Source organism: Crassostrea angulata, chromosome 9, assembly GCF_025612915.1.
Source record: "Crassostrea angulata isolate pt1a10 chromosome 9, ASM2561291v2, whole genome shotgun sequence".
Lineage (NCBI taxonomy): Eukaryota > Metazoa > Mollusca > Bivalvia > Ostreida > Ostreidae > Magallana > Magallana angulata.
The window spans coordinates 22597655-22624118 of record NC_069119.1 but is presented as its reverse complement, the minus strand read 5'-3'; the positions used below and the strand labels follow the sequence as shown (position 1 = coordinate 22624118).

The 26464-nt window shown below is 32.3% G+C and overlaps 2 protein-coding genes across 3 annotated transcripts in view; both read right to left on the bottom strand.

The window, feature by feature from the left end:
• Positions 1-377: 377 nt before the first annotated feature.
• On the bottom strand, positions 378-1949 carry LOC128163985 (location of vulva defective 1-like). Its single transcript, XM_052827693.1, has 2 exons — positions 1466-1949; positions 378-1357 (listed from the first exon to the last, which is right to left on the bottom strand). The coding sequence occupies exons 1-2, from the start codon at positions 1748-1750 to the stop codon at positions 914-916; spliced, it is 729 nt and encodes a 242-aa protein (XP_052683653.1). The 5' UTR covers positions 1751-1949; the 3' UTR covers positions 378-913.
• Positions 1950-14934: 12985 nt separating this feature from the next.
• Positions 14935-26464, bottom strand: part of LOC128163325 (carbonic anhydrase 3-like) — a 30575-nt gene continuing 19045 nt past the window's right edge. Inside the window, exons 2-8 of one of the 2 annotated variants that reach the window (XM_052826893.1) lie at positions 21111-21213; positions 19427-19579; positions 18065-18228; positions 17439-17531; positions 17143-17215; positions 15972-16120; positions 14935-15533 (exon numbers count right to left, since the gene is read on the bottom strand). In XM_052826893.1, coding sequence (XP_052682853.1) covers positions 15420-15533; positions 15972-16120; positions 17143-17215; positions 17439-17531; positions 18065-18228; positions 19427-19579; positions 21111-21213 — 849 coding nt within the window. In that variant the 3' untranslated portion in view covers positions 14935-15419. Of the gene's footprint in view, positions 15534-15971; positions 16121-17142; positions 17216-17438; positions 17532-18064; positions 18229-19426; positions 19580-21110; positions 21601-26464 lie in introns of those variants that run through there. The other variant, XM_052826894.1, reaches the window with a different exon arrangement.

Genomic DNA, 26464 nt, shown 5'->3' with positions numbered 1-26464 from the left:
GCTGGGGGGTCAAAATATAATATAATATAAAACCATCAGATTTATTTGAAAATTTTATGTATGTATTTTAAATATGCGATTTCTAAAGCTATCAACTACTATTTGATAAAGAAAAATTTCCTATATTTTAATATAAAATTTCATAACTTCCCATTATCTTTATATGGAGCTCTTCTTTTAAATGAGATCAATATTGTCTAAAATGGCAGCCACCCCCAGCCCCCTTAAATCCCTGCTATGTGCACAGACCGGTCAATCTAGTAGCAAACAATCAATAAGGACAGTACTTGTTTAAAATTGCATTACTTATACATATGCTTTTTTTTTCTTTTCAAGAAAATACAATAAGTTCATGTATTACAAATATAATACTCTTTATTAAAACAACTCTATCTACAACAAAGTAATCTCTATGTATCACAGTTTCATAAGATGTCTTTACAGTTCTGTACTTTGAGAGGCAAGAACAAGAATAATCACAAATACAATTTATAAACAATTTGCTCTAAATTTTTGTAGTTGAATATTTCGTCTAAGTCTACTAAGTTGTCACATGGAAAAGATCAACAGTTTTTAGCGTTTAGACAAGTTAAATTTCTATCTGAATAATCAAAACTAAAAATTTAAGACAATTTAGTGTTCTGTCGATTTTTAACATTGTACGGTGTAATGTCTTGGAATTCTTAACCTTCAACTTATCGAAGAATCAACGCCCATTGACGGTGAACAGCAATAATCTAGACCTTGCTAAATGTCTAGATGAAACGTCAATATCTGATCATAGCTTTAGTCAACTTAAAAATTATGATCTTCCACTGTTCAATTTTGCGACAGAACAAAGGACCAGACAAAAAACGAATCGCCTTGGTGGTCACGCAAAAGTTTCTATGACGTCTGGCCTGACGTCATTTATTCACGTACGTTGGCATAATTCGTCCGGTATATGTCCCGGGCAACCATTTGTTGTGGAAGACTTTTCTGCGGTCGTTGATTCTACATTAGTTGATGAGTGAGCAATTGGTGTCGTGTTTGAAACGTCAGACGTGGTGAAATCATTTTGCAAGGAAGATGGGGAACTGAGGCCTAACGTTTGGGCTAAGATGGTAGCACCTGTGGTTTTCTCTAAAGGTAATTCAGAAGTAGCAGTGGTAATGTTTTCGCTAGCATCTGTTGTTGGTTCTTGAGAGGTTGTTTCCGTCCGTTCGTCTGTTCTTGATGACGTTACCGGATATGTCGTTATGGACGTTGTTGTGATTGTTTTAAGGATTGTGGTCGTCGTCTTGGTTATCGGTGATGCAATCAAACTTTCAGACTGAACTGATTGCAAGATTTCGTCGGAATCTGAAGGAACTGTTTTCTGTAATGGCAAAATATGTGGTCAATAATATGAATAACTCTGTCTTGCTTTGTAATTTCAACAAATTATGCATAACAAATATTATATAGGAAAAAAACAGTTAATTACCTGTACAAAATATGAGCAGAGGACTCCTTCCTGGCCACACGTTTCTTTGGAAGAAATCTTGTAGATGGTGCAGGTTTTGGAGTAAGCTAGGTCACAGGTAATGAATGTTAAGCACCCAGCCTTGGTTCCACATTTAGTTCCACACTCACCAGAAGTGATGACCCGAGAAGGTCCAGTGGTTATGTCTGTGAGATAACACAACTTAGAGATTGGCAACATGGCGATTTGGCTTACACAGAATGCAAGTACGCTGCAAATGATGTTTGATATACAAGACATCTTCATATTTGTGTGAAATTCGATGGATTATCTTGAATCTTGAGCTTCTCTTCCTCTGTAGACTTTTCAAGCTGTTAAGTTTTTTTTCCCTTGGTCAGTGTCCCTTTCAATTCATCTGGTTTTGACAGCAAGGTCCTTATTTCGTCCAAAGGAAAATACTATCAGGTTATTGTGTCACTTTCCCCTCTCGTCGTATCAGCGTCGGTATCCGAGATCCAATTATTTGACTGAGTATGCTGCTTGCGAGCCTGGTATTTATAGTGATAAGACCAGTGTGGGAAACTATCAGTCATGGCCGTGGGCCAATGCTGCCAAACGAGGAATCGACCATTAAAGAGGATTAGGAAATCGTTTTGATCTCATCCTAGATGCAAATTTCATTCCTCGGATATTATCAGTTATTTTCAGATTTGTACTTATCAATGTAGCAGACCCTCTCTTTTAAAGGTCAGACCCTGGTTTTGTGGGTCATCTGAGGTGGTTACAGATATTATAGGGGTCAGTGAGGTGTATACTTAGTTAAACTTTCACCGTGGATGAATCTTCTTGTTTTTGTAGATGAATAACTATAATAGCTTTAAAGTTGCAACATATATCTATGCTAATTATCAGTTGACTTTTAAGACATGAATAAGTATTGAAACTTTTATCTTCAAATGCAGCAATGGATGTAAAATACTTATAATCACATTATACTGATTTAACTTAATTAAAACCATAAAACTTGTGATAAGAAATATATATATATATATATATATATATATATATATATATATATATATATATATATATATATATATATATATATATATATATATATATATATATTTTACATACATTCAGATAATAATGATAATGTTTACGCTAAAAGTTTGTTTTATGTGTCCTCTCTAAATGTAAGTAATGGTTGAATTTGCATGTCACAAAACTAATTGTTAGTCTCTATTGGTATCCACTAATGAAATGAGGTTGCACTAGTGATTTTATAATATAATTTTATTTAAAAAGTACCTAGCCTTCAATTAATGACACATTTTCATCGTAATACAACTAGTGGTCAAAATTTATACCAACTATTGATATAATGTAAAACGCAAAAACATATCGTTAACCACTAAATACAATGCCTTATTTTGTGGGGTTTTTTTTATATCAACGGTGGACGTAGATTTTGATCATTATTAAATAATGAATAATTTTGATATAAAAAATGGGTTGGTAGTTGTACGTTAATGCCGGCATAATGAATTCTTTATTATTTGTCAGGATTCTGACCACGAGAGTAGCTTTATATCATAGGTAGATACTGCGTCATTACAGGTTACTACAAAGCAAAATATCTAAGAGTGATAGAAAATTGAAGACAATTAAACAATATAATAAAAGTCGGTCGTCGTTGCAATGTTTTTTTGTTGTTTTGGTTTTGAACCTTTGTTTATTCTAAGCTATGTCTGCACAATTTTAATGACATCTAATAAACCGACACAAGAATTTCTTTTATCTTCAAACAAAACTCTTGTTTAACATAAGCAAAGTGGCCTTGGGATCAGCAATAATTAACCGCATTTCATTTAAACAAAATAATTGTACCAATTTTCTAATTATTCAAATGAATTAGAACGTTTCCATTGGCCATTTTCCTATGTATTTTCATATTATTGATAGCTAAGCAAGTTTCCAGCAGATGTTTGATATAATGTGTAATTGTCGACCAATATATCGTTTTCATGATGAACGACTTCAATTTTATTGGTTAATAATACTTTGTATATTTAGGATAGGATCCCTATAACTATGTGCCATTTGTCCTTTGTGACATCATAATTGGTTTATACCCGGATACTCACATTGAAAGTTTCAAATGCACCCTTGTAAGTGTATCAATCCTGTTATAGTTTTGTATAATTATTATGCAGCAATTTGGTTTCTAAACGGTTAATGGGTGTATATGACCTTAATGCAACGGTAAACTTCTAGGTTTTTCCAAAAAACCCAAAAATTAATATTTATACACATTAATGATGGATAAGATCATTATCAACTTTATCTAAAATCTTGGCCTGCTTCAAATCTTTTTAAATCTCACAAGGGAGTAAGGCTTTAACCTACTACTCTAACTAACTAAATAAAATGCACTTCAATAAAAAGCAACTCTTCGTCGCTCTTAGACTTGAAACCCCCATTATAAACGGAAATTTTTTTCTTTTCACAATGAAATGAAAGAATTGTATTTTCAGTAAATTTTCTGTCGACAGAATTACCAAGATTTAACCATTTAAATGCAAAATAAGTAAATTTTTTAAAAGTTTAAATATATATAATGATTTGTATACTTATAAATTGCTAATTAATTTCAGTGAATAGTTCTGAGTTAACGCTTAAAGAAAAACTGTAAAATTACATAATGATCATATGTCATTTATTTAACGTATAAATATTAAATATTAGGGTTAGGGGGAGAAGTTGTTAAAAAGTCCGTACATGTCATTTTAACTTTGAATTATTCACTGAAATTATTTACCAAATAATAAGTATACAGGTAGATTAAAATATTTATAAAATAAAAGTTAGGAGAAATTGTATCTGGCAATTATAAGGTGAACGCAATACTACGTCATTCAGTCAACTTAAAGTTAACTGACAAGAAAACCTTGAAAAGTGACTGAATGATAATTATTTGATATATTAATTACCTTTTCAGTCATATTTCAGTTAAAAAAATGACAGATATTTATCCTGTGTTGTCATTGTAAAAAGAAAAAAGAAAGAAATTTTATATTTTCTTTCAAACTTCATGTTAAACTAAACCCAATTGAGACCAAACCAGAAGCTATTGTGTCATTTCTCCGAATTGAATACACTCAGTCATGTAAATTTTATGAATTGCTGTTAATTTTAGTACTGTATTTAATATCAAGGTATATGAGCTGTTGTCACGTAATAATGTAACTAATAAAATAGGTTTAACAAACATTTAGTTTCTAAGCTACATTTAAAGATAGAAAGTTGATGAATCATATTCTTCTGAATTAGATTCTTAACTCATACTTTTGTTTTAGTTCATGGGTTTTATTGCATTAATGCTGCCATTTTGTAATGTTAATGTTAAAACGCCGGTGCATATTGGACCTAATGTTTTAGAATGCTGGAGAAAACGTACCCTGGAGAAAACGTACCCAGGAGAAAACGTACCCAATTTATAGGGTACGTTTTCTCCAGGAGAAAACGTACCCAGGTACCCTAGAGATTGGGTACGTTTTCTCCTGGGTACGTTTTCTCTTGGGTACGTTTTCTCCTGGGTACGTTTTCTCTTGGGTACGTTTTCTCCTGATACCATGTTTTACTATTAAAAAATGTATGACATAAACTGAATGATTTGAATTTGTATTACTGAGCATTCTAATATTAATAAAAGAAAAGTGCATTTTTTTTACAAGCAAGTCTGACTAAACCATTTCTAAATATATATCTAAAATGTGTCTTGGTTTTTTTTTTTTTTAAATACATTCCCCCCTGGTCAAATGAATAATTAAATCTGCAAGTGAATTAGAAGTGGCACCTTAGACTTGTAAAAAATAAAACAATTGGCGAAAGAATACAACATCATTTTGTAGAAAAATGTACCATCCTAACACCATTACAAATCTTGGAAGCAAAGCCAAACCGGAAGTGACGTATCCCGTAAATCAGAATCGACCCTTAGCGCGTTTCCTTTATTATACTCTGGAGTCCATTACTAGAAAAAAGTTACACATTTATCCGAACATCGAGTGCCGTCTTTCATCAAGACAAATGAATGTGTTTCCGCTGGACGCTCCTTTGGGCTCTGTCAAATGTCCTTGAAATGGCGCTTAGTGTTTAGAGTACGGATACTTTGTTCCGCAGATTGTATTTATCTTATAAACATCTTGTTAACACTTTGCTTTTTGTATTTTATTTTTGAAATTTTGTGCCATTTCAAGTTGAAACATTTTTTGTCGTTCGGAAAATGATATAGAATTATGTGTGACCCTGAATTGTGCATGTTCTATACTTATTGAACTTAATGACACGTCATTCGTTCTCTGAGTCCCGTTGTTGCCTTGTTAATTGAATGTGCATGCAATATTCATGTCACAATGGTGGGTGTTGATCAGTGCCGTAGAGGAGTTTAAATTAAGCCATTGAAAGCTTATTTTTTCTGGACATTTTAAGAAACAAAAGGACCAATACTATGTAAAAAATAATTAATATATCATTACATATGATAACTACAAGTAATTAATTTATTATCAATAATAATATAAACCCCTATGATGATAATATATAGAAACCGTAGCTCTACCGTGAATACGGAAAACCTCCACCTTGATTCATATCAGCTCTAATGTTTGTCATTAAATGTAGATATTTATACTTTGAATGAGTATAATGATTTTTTTAATAAAATTAATAAATCTTTCGAATACATTTTTTTGAATTCCCGCCAAAAATTTTGACGGGGGCACTTTGCATAGGTGTCCGAGGGAGTAATAAACGACAACTCTGCATAGAATATTGGTACTGTATGTCACCACAATATTTTTTACTTCCGTTGCAGTCACTGAAGTCGTAGAAGAAAAAATAACAATGATTATCACTTTCTCGACAGACGTTACAAATGAGCATGGTTTTTTTTTTAAATTATTAGATAGTGATGAATACATTGCTAAACATCATTTGTTGTGAGATAACATTTTTGTTCTGAAATGCGTAATGTAATAAGAAATTCTAAGTTACGAAAATGGCATGCATATTTTTTTTTCCTTTTTTGGTTAGGGCAATAAATGATCTGTTTTTAATCGACCCAAGGATCCTTCTGTTCATACGCACCTATTATTTAAACACGCTCTAAGAGATAAATATATGGCATTGCTTTATTTCTTCAGTAAATGATATGAACTACAAACAGGTAAACAGTTTATAAGGCATTTATACTTTCAAATTGTTATTTGATATGTTTGAATGTTAGTGACGTCTCTTCATTCCAATTATTTCTGACAAAGTTCTGGATGATGTTCACAAGACGAAGAACCCGTGACGTCATTTAATACAGGTGTCAGTGTGGTCTCCCGGGTTGAATATGACGTCAGCGGCATTGTCTCGGAGGGCTTTGAAGTGAAAGTCGGTGGTTGTATCGATACGTTGGTTGACAGCATCTGAACATTAAGACAGACATGTTAGATAGAGGATGAAACAACAACCGTGTTATGAATAAAAGTCATGGTCTGATGTATCTTCTGTATCTTCGCTTTTTGATTAATTTATTATCTTATAGAGTGGCTCTTGTTCTGTGTTGTCTATCTTTTCCTCGTGTTATCGCCTTTTAATATTGAAAACGTTTACTGTTCTGATTTATCATTATTCCTAAGTTCATGAATGATGTTAGTCTACTTACACTAGTCTATTAAATAACATTTTTTGGTATGCCACCTACATTTAAATTAATCTATTAATAATGATTTATAATCAAAATTAGTCACATATTTAAACCCAATTTAAGAAACAGTAAAAAGCATTATTCAAAATAAAGAAGAAAAGCGATTTTGCCTATAGCTAATTCATAATGTAATATATCAGTATGCAGCATCACATTTGCATGTTACTCCAAGATGTGTCATTATCTTATCAAGTTACTTTTTTTATATTGAAATTAAAATGAAAATATGTTCAGGAACATATCAGCATTTAAAACAGAGTAACCATAGGGCAAACAACACTCGGCAGCTCAGAAAACAACTAGTCCATGTTTTGTTTAACGTAAGCTGAATGCTAATTAAGTTCATCGGTCTATTGTTTCATAAATCATCAATAATAGCTCTTATCAACACTGGATGCCGTCATACAATTTTAGTTATGAAATCTGCATGACATTTTTTTTAAATAACAAAGTATGAAAGAAATGCCCTTCCAATTTCGATCATAACTCTCAACAATTTAATATCTTCCCCTTCTATACATTTTCAAACACTTAATTGCTTTCAATTTGTACATGATGTTTTACTGTAACCCATTACTTTACCTTTGAAAAATTCACGGATTGCATCATTGAAGATTGGTTTGCGCATGCGTTGTGTTGAAACTTCGTATACGTTACGCAGTACATAAACTCTTTGTTTCTACAAAAGGTAAAATCACGACATGGAGAAAGAAACTCGCAGAGGACGGCACATTCCGGAACACTCCGAACCAGGCGTGGGAGAGACCCGGACAAAACGCAGTATCTCCTCCCGTCCACAAAATAACAACAGACGAACAAAATGGTCACCCGCCACATCCTATCTCTACAGAGTCAGTGAATACCTTCCTTTGAAGTCTTTAACGGGCTAGCAATGGTGTAATCTTCCATAATTACCGGTGTATCAAAATACTGACATTCAAGTGCTGCCCCCTGTAGCCATTTTTGCATCTAGTCCATGGCTGTGATACTGTATTTAAACTATTATCTAGTTCTAAGCCATCAAAAATTGCCAACCTTTACTCTATTGATAGTTGAGGACAGTTCTTTCGAGAAAAGAGTTTGAATTGACGTAATATTTCAGACGCATATATTTATAACTAACATGATATAATATTGAATTTCTGTGTAAGACAAGGTTAAATTCAATTGTTTTTAAACCCCATAGCATCGTTTTTGAAAGTTGTTTTAAGCACGTTTCTTTTTCATAAAAGAATCCTTGACGGGTTCTTTCTACTAGAAGTCATGTTTTCAATCGTCTTCACACTCCTCAAGGCGCTAGAAACTTGGTCAGCGATAATAACAATATCTCAAACAATATTAGTACCTTAATGTATCATATTATAATAATATACGCTACAGGCAAACTGGCAACAGAGTTAATTTTGACGATTCCCATATACGGCGAAAAATAATACATAGAAAGTGATTACCAAGTTTGTCCTGAATGGAGTGGATATCAAGACGATAACAGTACTATTTAGATCCTTTAATCGATTAATACTTAGAAACGAATAAAATTGCACCCACATAACTTTGTAATAGCTTGGCTTTAAAGATTAAGAATTTCTATGAATGGATGTATATTATGATTTATGATTACACTGCCACATTTCTGTAGAGATTTCATTGACTGAATGTCAGTTTGGGAAAAAGCCTTAAAATACAAGTTTTTGCTTTTCTTAATATCCTTTAGGGTTTTTGTCAAAAGTTGGCATATTTACAGGAACATATTTTTTTTATCAATGAAGTCTAAAACCCCAACAGAACATACAGATTAACGTAATGCCTTATTTTACCGAGCTTTCCATAGAGGGTATGCACAGTAAAGTGACAGTTACAGCCTTAAGGGGGCTAGTTGGCCGTGGTAAGTTTTGGACTATATGAATTTCCTTACGAAGAAGAGCTTAGTATAAAGATAAAGCGAAAAAGTTCAAACTTTAAAGTTAAAACATATTGAATTTTACTTTACTTGATAAAATGTCAGGATTATTTTTTAAAAAATCATTTTGAAGATCTTCAGGTAAAGATGAGAGTTACCCAGTTTACTTTATAAATCTGTATTTTTTAAATTTTGTTCTTTGTTTGTAAAACTCGGTATGATATTTTTTTTCCACCTGATTGCTTCATTAAGTATATTTTAAATAAAAGGATTACTGATGCACCTGCGTGTTTAATTGTCAATAATTTTGCGCCCCGAAAGATAACACAATTTCCATGATGTCATTTCAAAGATAATATTATTCGAACAAACTGTTCAATGGCTGTTTTGTTTTATCAGAATTTAATTCCTTGGGTAGTTAAGTGCAGATTCTCTGTCTGCACCAATCTCAACACGAGTTTCTGTAATCATGACTTAATTGCAGCACGTTTTTAAACAAGCTTATCAACAGTTAGATGTTTATTCCTCATACAATAAAATCTGTCATCTATACGTCTAGTCATCTTGATGAAAAATAAAATATTGTTGTTCGAGTTTCATTGGAAGTTTTGTATTAAAACTTTGTTGACGTCATTAAATTAAAGTAATTTGAATTATCAGATCGCGTGTCTTTAATACGAGATTGTAACGCATATTTGTTAGATATTACATCATTTGTTTGGTGATTAGTTTTGGTGTCCCTAAGTGTAATTACCAATGATTACCTTTACCACGTGACGTCACTTCAAACGTATGAATAGGTAAAACAAAACATGCTATAAAACAGTCCATGTTTTATGAATGGAGGACTTTTTATTGCTCTTAATTACTTTTCAAAAATAGTGCTTATTTACTTTTTTTCAAAATGGAGATTATTTGGATATCTTTTCAACTTAACACTGAGAGATGATTGTCTGACAAAAGTTTCATTTCTTATTCAAAATTCTTCGTTTGAAAAATCAGTACATATTTTTGTGAAATGAAGCACGAAATCTATTTCAGCTCTCATTTATTATGTAACCTAATCCATAGGCTGTCTGGTCATACTTTTAGAAGAAATTACATACAGCGTAGATGCAGAAAAGCACATCTGTTGATCAATAAAACGAAAAAGAAAAGATCACAAACCCACTCTTACGTGTACATCGTTTGACAATGGTTATGTGCGCATTACATACAACAAATACATGTAATCAAAAGGGGTGTTAACAATAACACCCTGAAAATAATGGAATTAAGATTCGAGAAGATGAGAGTGGTGGAGGGGGAGGGGAGGGGGTCAGAGCATTTGGGCAGACAAAACAGGATTTGCCTGGGACAAAGTTATAAGTTCAAATATGAATATGAGGAAAACTTAAGAATTTCCTGGAAATTTTATAAACCTTCTTAGTATAACTTAGATATGTACCTTTCAGTTCTACCCATTTTATTATTATCTAATTTATCACACCATAAACTAATATTAAGTAAAGAAATATTCCAAATATTTTAGCTGTTTATATTTTCATATATATCTTCAGTTTATACAAAGCTCTCCTTTTAAAGGAAATTAATATAGTCCACATGTAAAAGGCCCACAACCATCAAACTCTCTTAATATACAACGTTTAAGAGAAGTCGGGGCGACAAACAGGTTTAGAAGTCAATTTTACTTGAAAGTTTGAAAGGTTAACATCTTCCAAAAATATCGAATAGGAACTTTCTTTGAATAGATTCGGTGGAGAAAATCTATCGTCAATGGTGTATTTTCAAAATTTCAAAACTGTAAGAGCACTTTTTATTTTATCTGGTGAAACAAAGTTATTGGAATTAATTAATCGTATTGACAATGAAAATAATCTTAAACACAGGTGCCAAGTTAATTTTGTTAATATCAGGAATTAAATGGTCTTGTATCATTTATTCATTTGTTTTAAGTGGGCTCTTTTAAAAAGCAAAGCAAACAGAATGGCACTTGAATGTCAAATATTTTTCAGTATTACTTACGAAATTTCAGTATAGTCTGTGTACTCGGGCAGTTATTTAATTTTAGGAATGATGATATCTTAGAAATGATATAAAGTTGAAAAACCTTGCCATACGGTTTATAGCGAAATTATATAGTTCAGGTTCTGTAGTAGGTTTAATGGTGGCTCTGACCTTTTCATTTCCGGTGGAACTGCCCCAGTACTGGGAGCATTGTTCTTAGTTACCCATAAATCATATTCCACCTTCAACTTATTTTGATCGGGAAACCCAAGCTAACATGATAATTCTGATTCTTGTTCGTTAAAGAAAATGTCACCTGATGAAAATCATAAGACTTTCATTAAATATCGTATTACTGAAATAACAACTTTTAATCTTAATGTCCTAAATTTTAATACAAATGTAGGCCTGTTTTCATAAACCTGACATTTTCTGAACAGTATGATTAAGAACGTTTGCTCTATTTATGGTAACAACAATTTCTCTTACGCTTAACTTTAAATATGTTAGCTATATAAAAATTGATAGACGATCAGTTTTACCACATTTCGTATGAACCGAAAGAAGTATAAACGTTCTTGATGCTAGAAGGTTTTTATTTTGGAAATCGGAAAATAAATACAATGAGTAGCATATATTGTATTCATTAAATTTTGGCCCTGAATTTTGTTTCAATGAATTACACTTTCTTACAATTATCATACCATAGTTCATTTTATGAAAACGAACACCCCCCCCCCCCCCCCCCCCACACACACACACACTCACAAATCCAAAAACAAAGACCTTGGCACTTGACCTACAAACATCAAGCTTTGAACATTGGCACTCTGTGAGCCAGATTGGACCAAGGGGAGAGAAGATAGTATATACTAGGCTTCGGACAAAAATTTTCACATAATTCTGCTATGACCTATGAATATGACATATTCTGCAAAGACCTAGAAACATGGTTCAAGGTCACTGCACATCATTTACCCAAAGACACTCTGTGGGTGAAGTATGAGCCAGATTGTGCCATGGGGAGAGGAGATATACTTCGGACTAGAGATCTCGGAAGAAGATTGACGAAATGACGGATGGACGAACGGACAGACTGATCACTATAGAGCCCCCGCAGAGCGGGCCCCTTATGATAATTATAGATGTCAAACACCCAAGGGGTTTTTCTTGTTTTGAGTGAAAAACTTGAAGTTTATGTCCTTCTATTTCCAAAACAGATAAATGCGATAAAAAAAATATTGGAAAGGCAGTTAAAGCAAACTTAAAGCTTCGTTCCTTACATATTAAATAATCCATTTACTATAATGACATGATTATTTTTTCTTTAACCATTGTGTAAATCATGTGACTTGCCATTAACATGTAAGAATTTCTGCATGTACCCCAACCGACGTCCGTTTAGACCTTCGGGTTTTTTTTAAATAATTTATATGGGAACTAATCACAACATTGATGATGATGTTAAAGCTAACAAAATAATTAAGGAATTCGAATCACAATTTTTGGATGATAAGCATCTGTGTATATGCATAATAGTCTAATAGCGCTTTCCTAACACAAAGAACAAACAATAGTGAACCTGTCACTCTGATTATTACACCCGTCGTGTTAAAGAAAATAATAGAATTCGATTAACGTATTAAACGCTCCTCACTTAGAATTGATGGCAATTTACGGTTTCCTTGGATAGCCTCGGCTGTATCACATTTCCATACATCTAGCGATCATTACACCGTGCAGCGTCTAATACAGCTTTCCTTTCGGGCATACTCTTTCTATTGACTGCATAATTTTTCTTTTGAGCTGGAAAAAAACCTTAATTCAATTAAATGTCCGATTGTAGTTACAACCATTAAACAGCAGATACTGTTACTGTATTAATTGAAAGTCTACGTTTGATTTTAATTGTATAATTTGCAGAAACTTTATAACTTTTGTACATAGCTTAATTGAAAAACGCAAACATTTCTTTCTTTTAAAGAAGATGGGGGAACAAGATAGCGCAAATGCCCATTTGGCTTTGTCGTAAAAACAATTTGAAATTAATTTTTTTCTAACTAAATATACTAGATGATGTTATATTACAAGTTTACAAAAGCACAATTTCTAACAAATAAGCAATATTCAGTTTTGAATATTTTAATAAAAAAGATAAGAAAAAGGAATAAATTCTAAAGTTTTGGTGGGATCGAACCCACAACCTGAAAACCCTAGCTCTATAATGTTACCAAATGTCTGGTGCTCTAACCACTTAGCCATTTCAGTCACAACAAGCTTCATTGTTGAATGCTAAATGCAACTTCAACCACGAATTTACGGACTTGTTGTATTTCTCTAAAACGTTCAATTGTTGGGATACAAAATGACATTTTTAAACTATAGTTGGTCATCTCTTCACGTTTTTGTTGACTAAAATCGGTTTGATTTCCTATAAACCTTATATAGACTATGAAAAAAATATGGAGTCTAGCTAGCCCACTCTATAAAAGAAAAGGCATTGATGTTCTAAAAATGACACTATTAGGAGGTTTTGACACGCATACGCCAGTTTAAATCAACCTGCAGTTCCAAATATTTAACATAATTAAAGGTTATAAATCGATGTTATGGTAAATATACATTGTTTTCAATAATTTAGAAATTATGAGATTTGTTCATGTTTCAATTTTATGGTATCTTATCTATCCTCATATAGGCAGTTTACACGCCTTATTCACCCTTTTTTTTCATTCCAAACGCAATATATACCTTTGAAGTTTCTTATTCTTCATCGAAATGATTGAAAACAATTTTACATTTTGTATCAATGGTAAAATTGGTTGAACGAAAATGTACTAGTTTGCCTATATAACTATACAAGATAGTGATTAATGTTAATCGAATTTGTTTAAAATCATTCTCGGTCTTGATATTTGCTTTTATGTAGACTGAGGTTCTGTTTTTATAATAATAATATTATACAAATCGCATCTGGTGATTTTGCTCAGCATTTTAGGGAGAAGAAGCCACGTGCATTCGAGCAACATCGCGATCAGTGAACAAAGATCCTTTCAACATACCTTTGAGAAAACTTTTACAAAAGCCTCTAGAAGTCAAGTATTTTTAAGCTATACTCTGTTCCGGTTTTTTTGCTTCCACCACTTTTTGCTTGATATTTCGATAATCATAAACACCTTTGTGCTCAAACTACATTCATCCACTAATATGAAAAATGTCCAGATTATGTTTTGAAACGCCCCCTCTACCGCTTCAGGTTCCTATATACATCCCAAAATAGAAAGTCTACGAGGATTCTGCATTGTATCAGCCATTAGAAAGCCCGGATAATAACACTGAAAAATTGCGCGAGGTGTTCCGAGTACTTTCGAATGGAGAAAAGATGTAAACATTTCCCATTATAAATCTCCGTAAGAAATTTGTTTTGGTTCCTGTAAACTTTTATGAGTGTAAAGGGATAATTTGTCAATGAAGATATCTTGGATATTTTCCCTTTCATCGATTTCAACTGTATTTCTTTCACAGGTATGGGTATTTTTATTAAAAATCATCAAAAAGTGATGAAAGCAATAACTTGGGACAGACTATGATAAAAATTTGAATAAATCATTGAAAATGATCAAATAAAAGATAGTTTTCCTGAGTACAACAGAAAATGGTATAGGTTAACCATTGGTTCATTTTATTTGATTACTTACAAAAGAGTTCAATTGAAAAAGATATAAATTGTGTATATGAAAATATTTATTTTTGTGTACAATAGAAAATAGGTTGTTCCGATGATATTAGTATACAATGTTTTATATTTTCTTATACATCTTATTTCCGCGATTTTTTAAATATCGGAGTTAGTGAAAGGAAAGACAACTCGAGTGCATTAGAAACGAATCTTTCAATGCATGCATCAGAAGTACAGAAAATGAACATAACAATGAAAATATTTTATTTGTAAAAAACAAATATAAAATAAAGAAAGGATTTGGCATTCTTAAATCTACGAATACTGAGAGAGTTCAACGGTTCCAGGTAATTAGTTGCATCTATATATAAAAAAAAATTGAGAAAAGAAAAACATGAGCAATCATAACAAATCTTGAACAGTTGCACCAATGTTTAATGTATATCATAGAGTATCTAATACAGAGTGTTGAAATAAATGAGGGTCCCTGATATTAGGTGCTATAGATTCATCTATGTTTGGCACTTTATAAGTAAAACCTGTCACAAAATCATATGATTTTATTTTTCTAAATCCGTCCTTATTCCTTTTCTTTTAAGGGCGGTGAATTTACAATGTTTGTCTTTTTATTCTAGAAGTTGGCCTCGATCAGTCGACAGCTGTTGTCCTGCACTGGTCTAAAATTGCCGTACCTGGAGATCCGCTCCCCGTGTTTGTTTAACAGTAAAAACAGGAGTCGATGAGACTGCAAAATAAAATGGCGTTCGCAAAATTAGTAAAAGTATGAAGTAGAGACAATTCTTTGGTTGTTTTACAAGAAGATATCGCCAATTTATTCGTGTGGTACCATTTTCGTCGAGCTTTATAATCATTGAAAATAATAAACTTGTGATACGTTATGATAAATTTAGTGCCTTTTCAAATGTGTTACGTCCAGTCACAGAGGCATCGTATCCGCTCTACACTCTACGACATATAAATAATTATACATAGAGTGTAGAACGTATACGATGCCCCGGTGGTCCAGTCTCAAAGTTTCAATTTTCGTTTTTTTTAATCAAACAATATTTATGTTATATATAATGAATTTATTAATCGCTTTAAATTATATACCACGAGCAAGTATAACAAGGTTAATTGACTAGCTTGACTGGCTGTTTCCATAAGATTCTTTGATGCGTACCTTTCTAGTGATGGTTCTGTGTTGCTTCAGGATGATCCACCTGGTGTTGAATTCACACGGAGGGGTGGTCTTAGTACCGTAGTAAGTGTAGAACTCCCTGTTGTAGGGTAGCACTCCGGACAGGTCGATCAAAGCCTGCACCCCCTCGTCTGTCAAAATTATAAAATCCAAAATCGTGTCACTAAAACGTTTGGTCTTCTAACATAAGCCTTTTTTTTTAAGTTCAACCAATTACGAGGGTTGATCCAAAATTTCAACTGTTATCCTCCCAAACAGGCACTATTTATTTTGTTATACTGAATGTCTTTTTTAAAATTTTAAAGAAAATTTTACTGCTTTTATATAGGAATAACGTGAATTCTACAGCGAACCGTACGCGCATAATTTTCGCGCATGTAACATTTTTCAATGTTACCCGTTGCCAAGTGCGTTGCTAACGCTGAGGGTAATAGTAAATATTATTAACTGCGTCTTAACCAATCAGATTTCAGTATTTAACATGAAAGTATAACAAATGCTTTTATCAGATATTGGAACCACGTTACGGGAACCCTGTTCACTCGCTCTTAATTTTAGGTTGATATATCAATTCCAGTGTATCTTCTAGTGATTTCTATTCATCAAAGCAAAAAATGCTTCTTATCACTATTCGCATGTCCAACCTTTTTATTCCCTGGTCTGGAGTCAAAAAGCATTGTGTAGAAATCCGAAATGGACGGTAACGTTCCCTATTTTTTTTTAAAACAGTTAGAAAGTGTGTATGGTATATCTGTTTCAAAATATTGTGTAGTTTAGGTCTTTTCAAATTTTGAAATTATGTTATTTATACACAAATACAAACCCTAAAAAAGACGTAAATTCATAACGCGGCGATGTCACGTACATGTATATACATGTATCAGGCTATAAACATCAATATCTTGTTAAGTGTTCAACGAAATTTATTCAAAATTTTACTCCAAATTAGAATTTTGATAAGAAAAATCTTGATCAATCATTTTATACAATACAGCGCCAGTGTTAAACGCGGTGCATATTGTGACATTACTTTTGGATCAACCCTTGTACGTATGAGATATCGCAAATGCGATTTGATTAAATTCATTTTGAAAAGAATATAAAGAGGGGGAAATCAAATCATGAATTGTTTTGCTATTCACAAAGAACTTACGACTTGGATTTCGAACTTTAGGGACGTAGTTTTGTATAAATGTGTCTACCTCTCCTGGTCCATTGTGTCCTATCTAAAATTATGAAGAAAAAAAAATTACAAAATCAAGACGATCTTCGCTCTCTGTTTGATATGATTTAAAATGAAAATGACAGTTTAAACGTGTAGAAAGTTTTACAAAGTGACATTGAAAGGTGAACATATTACGTAACCAAATCATGAGATCATCAAACAAGTTGAATGTCGACCTTATGAATCAGACTACAAATTAATTACAAGGCCATTAATTGAGATACCTCAAACAGAATGGACAAGGCCACCGTCCCGTCCATGTATTTCGATGCGTTTTTTGCGTCTCCATATTTTGCGTTGTAATGCACCATATGCAACTGTTCACAAAGAAAGAAGAAAACAGATATTACGAAATCATGTTGGACCTGAAGATAGGAAACGGTGCTAGATTGTTCAAATTTAACATTAAAATAGGTAGAGCAGATGGAAATTATATTGGGCATTACCAAATTGCGAAACAATAACACACCGTAACCTTATCGAAGGCCAAATGAAATTGGAGACTTTAGGTTTTTTTGTATCATTTGTAGTGCTTTCCTGTTGCTGTTTTTATGGATTTCGATATGTATCTGAATATTTTCATTTTACAAAAAAATAAATGTATTGATTGCCAAGGACATTTCCGCATACTTAATCCATGATGATTACATGTTTGTTTAGAAAAAAAAGAATCTCTAGAATTGCTTTGTACTCACTTAACTATATAATTACTTATAATCATGCAATGCACAACAATTACATTTTATATGCTTCTTTTTTCCGAATTTTAAAAATCTCATAAAAACAGCTAACGATCCCAATAGTTACCACATTCCGTCCCACATCAATGGTTTAATTGATATGTACTCACCTCAATGGGGAAGAATTTGCCGTCCATGGAGTGTTCGGAGCCGTGCTCAAGGTCATTGCCAAAGTGAAAGTGGATCTGATCAAAGACGTAGATGTCTTTCTCGTGGTGGGGCACTCCGTACAGCACGCGTAGTTTCTTGTCGGGGTAGAACGCACAGGAATGGCCTGAAAGAGGCAACCATTGCAGCATGCAACAAATGAGTCATGCATCCCATGGGGATTTAATTTTAGAGAGAAATAAACAAAAATACATTAACGTTGTCCTTTATGAATAAGGACTAGACTATTTTAGTTGCAAATCTAATATAGGAATAAATACATGTGTGATGAATCAACGTATAACGTCATTCTGAAACTATTTTCTTGAAGTCTTTTTCTTGTATATTATGTAATACGTCCTGACAATAATTCAGTATAATCAATGTAATTAATTGACAATAGACTTCATGAAAAAGCAAAAACACAGTGAAAAGTCGTGACTGAATATAATGTCTTCGTCATGGTTATTGTCTGGCCTCTCGATGATTTGTTTAATAAATGTAAATCATTTTATCCCTATCATTCACCTTACAAATAAATCTCTTAATTCCACTGTAACTATCTTAAATACATTTTAAGTTAAAACTATGATGGTCATAAAAATGTGTAAAATACTTTATAGTTTTTTTAATACATTGGAATTGCATCCAGTTGATATGCAACGCATAAAATAGAACCGAGTCTTAGAGGGTAGTTTATGACTTGCGCAATGTTACACAACTTTATCTTCTCATGGGAATTATATGCAAATGGAAAACATAGTGCCGAAATATTAACAGGCTTTATTTTACATATTTCTTATCAAAAAATTATTAAACAATTTACTTAAAAGTGTTTTAGTTTTTTTTTTTATTATTATACCTGTATTTCTACATTTACTTTTAAACAGTGTAAAGGTTTACTGAATTTAACTTTTACATGATGTAGATTTCAGTGGATCGACTTGTAGACCATCCAGCCACCTTAAAGATTAAGGATCTTTAATTTAACACTGAAGGGTTTATGTGTAAGCAATAATTTGTAATTCATATATTCTTGAAAAAATTGATCAATATATTTTGTAACTAAGTACTTAGTTAGAATGTATTTTTAACTTTTGCGAAAGCAAGATATTTCTGTTTAGCATTAATTGTAGTATTTTTGCTTACATTTCTTGAAGAGAAAAGGCGTGAACCTTTTATTGAAAATGATTTTTTGTTACTCATCATGTACTTCTTTTATTACGACATCATTTCATCTAGACCAAATATACATTGCAAAGAGCATTCTAAAGATTAATTATGATTCTGTTCATAAAGCATCATAAATAGAAATAGAAGTGTACCATTATTGACAAACGTGCCGCTGGTTCTGATGTTCTCTAGGTTATAATGGATGGTGTAGCCCATTTTATGGAGAACACTCTGTGTGTTTATGTTTATCGGAGATTGTCCTCGGGCTCGGCATTCCTTCCACAAATAGTTCCACATAATAGGACCTGTAGTGAAAAAAACTTCATTTAACGCTGATTCTAGCATCATTTCTTGTGGAATAGACAATTTTTAGTAATCGTTTTTGGTCTAAAAATAAGCATTTGATTGGTGAAATACTTTGTAGGTGTAAAACCTTGTGAAGAATTGTCTACATACAATTTCAACTATTCTTTTGTCCTACATAAAACAAAATTAGTTCAAACGATCATCAAACATAACCTATTTAAATAAACCTATAAGTACACTATGTGTAGTAAGTAAGACATTCCGTATCAAAGACATGCAAATAAATGCAATTTACTCTGAGGCAAACGTTTTCTTTCAGCAAAAATAAACCCAGCAAAAGGCGCAGCGAAAGAAGCAGTTCGGATTATTCTTGGTTAATACATACGACCTATAAAACTTGAACATTTCGTAAAAAATAAGGTTAAAATCTTCTTTTTTGAGGAATATAAATCTTTATGCCAACTGATCTTCATATATTTTTTTTTCATTCAAAACGACGAACGGTGAATTCCTCACAAAAAAATTCAGTTCCTCGTTTAGCAAAAAAATAAATAATATTAACATTTTATGTTAGAATTATGATCATAAAAACTGTCGGATTTGCAAAGTAATGATTTAAAATGATCGTCTTTAAGTACCATTGAGGAAATGTTATGTATCAAGTAAAATCTTATCGAGTGCTAATTAAAGGTCCTTTAAACGATAGGTCTAAAGAAAATTTGCTCGAAATCGATGATTTAGCAAGAAACACAATAAGCTGACGCCTTGCCTTGGAAAGTGGGACGTTACTTGATGTTTCAGCTCCTTTTAACACAGTAATTACTGTGTCAGCGAAGGTGTTCCTGGCCGATTAATAGAGTTGTATATGTGTATTTAGATAAAAGGTGCAATCAAATTTAGTGACTTTGTATTTGATTGCATGTACACGTATTTAGACTTATGTCTTGGTAGTTGTTTGAATAAAGAAACTCTGAAATTTCAAATGCACCTAATCGTTTTTTACAGCTTATATTATTTTCGATATATAGTCTTTCGCCCTATTGGATGCAATTTATAAATTTCGTAGCTCGAAAAGTTTGTCTTGAGTTTAAAATTATTTGCTTTTGAATGAATGTTTAGATTCCATTTTCTGCATTTCATAAATTTATTAAATGTTGAAAAAAAAATTCCTTGAATTTAAATGATAATCTATATTTTATGGAAATATTGTTTTAAAAAATCGTTTTATATGCAATAAAATAGAGGAACACAATACCCGTAGGTTTTAGAATTTTTTTCATTGCATTTTTAACCGATTTATCAGAAATTTTTGTCACCAAATAATACCAAAAAACTTCTCATTTATCAATCGAGGGTTTTGTATTTGAAAAGTAGAATTTGAATAATTAGGTAAACATCTGTAATAATGTAAATGTCATTCAATAAATTTGACAGTATTAATGAAAATGGGACGAAATTACACGTTTGCAAAGGTTGTTTTACAAGTTACACACAATCAGTGCCCATGAAAAGGACTTTTAAAGGACTTACCCCTCATGGAGTTAGGGTTGTAGTTAAACTGTGAGTTCGACTCAATTTCAGCCATCCCGGGGTCCTCCTCTCGGATCAGGGTGCTTCCCTTGACCGGAACTAACTGAAACAAAATCAGCAGCCAATGTATTCTACAGGTCAGAAACATTTTGCCGTTGACATTTGTGAGCAGGGATAACATTTTTGTAGGGGGAAAAATTATTTGTCTTAGAAAATGGCTGTAGCCCTATGATCCACTAGGAGGAGGGGCGTTTTGGCTCCGATCTGACTATTGTGGACAAGGTTCGGTAGTTTTCTCTCTGATTTATAGACTTTACAAACAACTTCCGGTACAGTTGCGTGTTTATGTCAGCGCGGTGATGTTGGCGGTGTAACCGAGTGTTGAAAGTTGTTCACATTTGACACCTTGCTCAGATCGACATCGACTCTTTCACGTCCAGTGTGTTGCTTTCTGGGATTTCGTGAGGTTTACGGATCGTGTTTATTTAGTTGTTAATTTCCAGCGCTCACTAATTCCTCCATGTAGTTTTATGTTCGGTGTTAATGATTCTACATTTTACCGAGACCCTCCATGTCGTGTAATACATGAACAAAAAATCTTCAAAACATGGTTTACATCATCTTCAACAATTGAGGCAAACCATTTTGTTTACATTTTGATAAATGCATTTTTGTCAACAAATACAAGTCATGTACATAAGCCCGTGAAAACCACGTGACTGATAAACCGTTTACTTTCTCAAATTTCGGACACTTTTTTGCAAATATATTAGACATTGTACACAATGACATGTACCAGAAATCATGCATACCATCACTGCGTATCTAAAATCTGCTTTATCTTGTAATGACGTGTACATTTTAACTAAAGAATACAACATGCAAAACAAAACTTATCAAGTTGGTGTGCGATGGTTGTAATGGTGATATCAATGCAGAAAATGTTAAAAGTTGTCAATTTAAGAAGCCATCATCGCAAGCATGCACGTACACTATGACTCATTAAAATTAAACACGACCATGTCCTCACTTCCTGTATATTTTCGATGACCTCTGAACCTTTGCGCCTTCCTGTGTTGCATAATCAAACCTCAAATAGGTCGTCATTTTAGTACTTTGTCGGGAATGAATAGTAGTCAGTTCCATATTTATCTACTGAAAGCCAAAAATAACAAATAAATCTGTTTTCGTACACTACAGGGAGCGTTTGCGATAATTTGTAGTATGTTTGGCTACCAATTTAACGCCTAATGTCTTAACGATAACTCTGCGCGGTTTTTCACGATGTGCACATTTTGTTGAACATTAATTATGTGCATAGTGTACACGTGTGTGTATGAAATTTAGAAATTTCATTAAACTGGTTTCTTCCGAAGTCTAAAATTTAGCGCAAGAAAAAAATTGATGATTTAATAAAAAAAAAAAAAACAGGGTTTGTAATGATGAAGTGCGCAAAGTACACATAATAAACCTCTTCTAGAAGAATTTAATACTGACAAATAAAGGTATTGATAAACGATGGAAAACTCAACAGTAAATTAAAGACAGCACGTTGAAACTGTTAAAGAAGAATATGAGGGTTCTTATTAAGAATATATACACGTGTAGATAGGACCAAGCGATATACTAAGTGAAAAAATACAACAGAATCTCAAAATTCAAAAAAAAGAGATCATGTTTCATTTGAAGAATAAAAAGGGAGTAAATTTAAAAAAAACAATTGTTATTTTATTGTTCTTCAAAGGAAGCTATTGCAATCAATTAATTTTGAAAATAAGTTACATTCTATAAAACGGATAGGGCTCAATTTTATTTACGAATGGTTTAGTTATTTACGAATTTATTTACGAATGGTTCAGTATATCGTCAAAGGATCAGGTAAACTTTTCTGATCCAAATCTGTCAGGCCTCTGTCATCCTTGCTGTCGGTCTTTGTAAACTTCTGACATACCCATCGTTTTCTTTGGAACCACTGGACCAATGGCACATAATACTCATGCATGGGTAAAAGGATTTCAAGTTTATTCAATAAAGAGCCAGATTTCCTTGAAAATGGAAAATATATTTTAAACTTTCCTTAAAAAAAAAATCGTCATCATGAAATCTAATATCTTTGAGAAGCCTTTCAAAATGTAGATTCACATTTATTCGAACCATTACCTCCAGATCAATAATGGGGCTCGAATTCAACGTAAGCATATACAGGAGATTTCTTGAAAAGATTTTCTCAAGCTTAAGATCCATAATGCTTTAATCTATGAATGTTCACTGCAGGCATATCCAGAATCAAGTTGTTTCCCGTTTTAACATCCTTTACTGATTAGATAAAAGTTTCTTCAACATATGTATGTTAGAGGAAATTTTAATTCCAATGGCTACATTTCTACATTTTTATGTAACCATCATGGCGCAGGCTTCCTGATCTATTGCATATATTTAAAGTTGAACTTCTTAAATTCTCAGCACTAGTGTTCTTTTAGTTATGAATGTAGTTCTAACACATTAAAACAGTACAATATTGTACATATTGTAACGTTTATCTCTCAAAAGTTATAAAAAAAATAAAGGTTATTATTGAAAGAAGATTTCGTTAAGAAAGTAGCAAAGCATTAGAAAGGCACGGATATATTCAAAATTGCACTTTATAAGCTATAAGATGTGAAACTTTGATCTAAATTTAGAAAAAGTTCCAGATGTCACACATCTAAACGTCTCACTATTTTGGTGTTCCATCTTGTCATCTGTCAACCTCCCTTGTTTCCCAGAATGCATCTTGATAAATGTAGAGGAAACAAAATCAAAACACTAGCAGCCTGTCAACACTACATCAAGGGTGCTTTATTTCCGATATCAAAACAATATTTTTATGTAAATTATTATTCAAGTACGTATTGTGCTTACACAGAAAAAAAAATAATTTTTAGTCATTTAATTTTAATTTTATCCATTCAAAGTACGACTCAAAGGTGAATCCACTGGATTGAAGGACATTTTAAATGAACACAATCTTTTTTTTTAAATTGGAGGGTAAAGTTTTTGTTTTCTCAAAATTGTTTCGATTTTCATTTTCAATGCATAAGCAGAATTAAAAAAAAAATGTTACATTGTTTCATTGAAATGTAATACAAACTTAAAATTTGGAACAATAAATCATATAAATTAGTTGCTCCAACAACCATGGCAATTCTTATGTTGAATTCAAAATCTGAAATGTCATAAAAATTCAAGTTCCTCATTAGTTTATACAAAAAGTTTATAGAATGAGGAGGTTTTTGGGACATAGAATGGCATTTAAGATCTATATTTATTTACTAAAACTCTTTCTTTTTGTATAGAAATAGGATAAGAAAATTATACAAAAACAGTCCCCTACAATTTTAAAGTGATTTCCTTTGAATTTTTTGGAATTTTCTGATGATTTATTTTGCTGAAAATATGAATATTTTAAAGAATAAAAATGCAATAATAATACTCTGTAGATTAAATAATTGGATTTCATTAGAAATGTTAGATTTTTGTTATTTTATTCATAACTTGATTCAAATTCCATCATAAAAAGAGGTAAGAATTCTGATTAATTTAAAAGATTCATTAACATCAAGTAGCATGGCTCGAAACAGAATGTTGACAGAGATACCAGGAGAGAGGGGTAATCTAGGGACATCGCAGAGGGATAAAACACGTGACCCCAACACAGAAAACAGGCTTAAGTCGGTCCGAGAAAGAAAGAACAGGAAAAGACTACAGTCACAGAGTCTAAATAGCGAAGCGCCGAGTCATTCTGATGAAATAGTTCTACAAACAATCTCTCTCTCTCTCTCTCTCTCTCTCTCTCTCTCTCTCTCTCTCTTTCTCTCTCTCTCTCTCTCAAGGTATGTACTGAGAGACATAAACTATGAAACTGCATTTTTAGTCTAAAATATCTTGCCTATCAAAAACGACTTTTTGGGTTAAATTGTGTCTATGTAAAAATATAAGAATTAAATAAACATGTAATTAGGTTGTATTTATTTTAATTCCTTTATTTGTATGCAAAAGTCATTTTTAAATTCGAAAAAATATTCTCAATGGATAAAAAGATATAAATAACACACAAGAAAATAAAACTAAATTAAAAAAATTCCTTTTCAAACAAAAAAATATACTATTTCAGGGATTTTTTGGCATTCCCTTTCCAAAAATATCTGCAAATATCAATTACATGTACATTATGTAGCAATGATGTTCCAATAGGACAGAATTATCTGCAAGATAGTTTAAAATTGAAATTTGTCTTACATTTTTTATGTACATGAATTTTTTGAAAATACATGAACATGGGTGATATCGTATTAGATCTAATTTATTAAAGACAAAATAAAAAGCGACAAAAACCCATAATAAAACTTCCATGTTTTCCACGGTTAAAAGTGAAAGAAAGTTAAAATACAACAAACCATCAAAAGAAGAGAGACAAAAGCCGATTGAATTTTTACTTTGAACTAGTGATGATTCGTAAGGATTGAGACTCCTAGATGTTCAATGTAAGCATTCAACATATCATCCTGTTTGAGAAAAGTATGCTTTATCGTATGTTTAATTTTTAACTGCATGTTTAACTAATAAAGACTGAGAGGGCAAATGAATAAACTGTGTCAAAAAAAAATTGTTCAAATGTCAATTACTTGCACTATTCGTTAGGAAATCTCGTGAATAAAGTTCATTTATCGTGGAAAAAACCATGTCAGTTAGCAAATTACTGATGTTGTGAGACGTTGAACAGTTCCAATTCATTTGTAGCACCTGTCCAGGAAATGAAAAATGGAGAGAGAGTGCAAGTTAGGTCAGGTAAATGTGTCAGAAGCCATAAATCAAGTCCTGTGAGGACATCGAACGTCCTACAATGTAGGTCGTGTTTATGTTACTGCTCTGAAATCATCGCTCGCCGACATAAGATCTGTTACAGTATGTACCTACATGTCTGCAGAGAATAATCATATCGACAAGCAATCTCTCTCTCTCTCTCTCTCTCTCTCTCTCTCTCTCTCTGCACAATAATTGTTCAACTCTCTCTCTCTCTCTCTCTCTCTCTCTCTCTCTCTCTCTCTCTCTCTCTCTCTCTGTAAAACTTGCTGAAGTGGTACCGTTAGAAAGTTGAATTTACCAACAGAATAAATCAAGAAAACTGGAAACATAATAAATTAGCAGGAATTTTTTTTAACGATCTATCATCATGAAAATGAGACATATATTTAAGGCCAAATCTGCTTGATTAAAATCCATGACAATGCAATACCATTTATTAGCTTCTTGATATGTTTTAAAAATAAATAGTACATTTCTATTTGCACTCAGGTACCCATATTAAATTATCG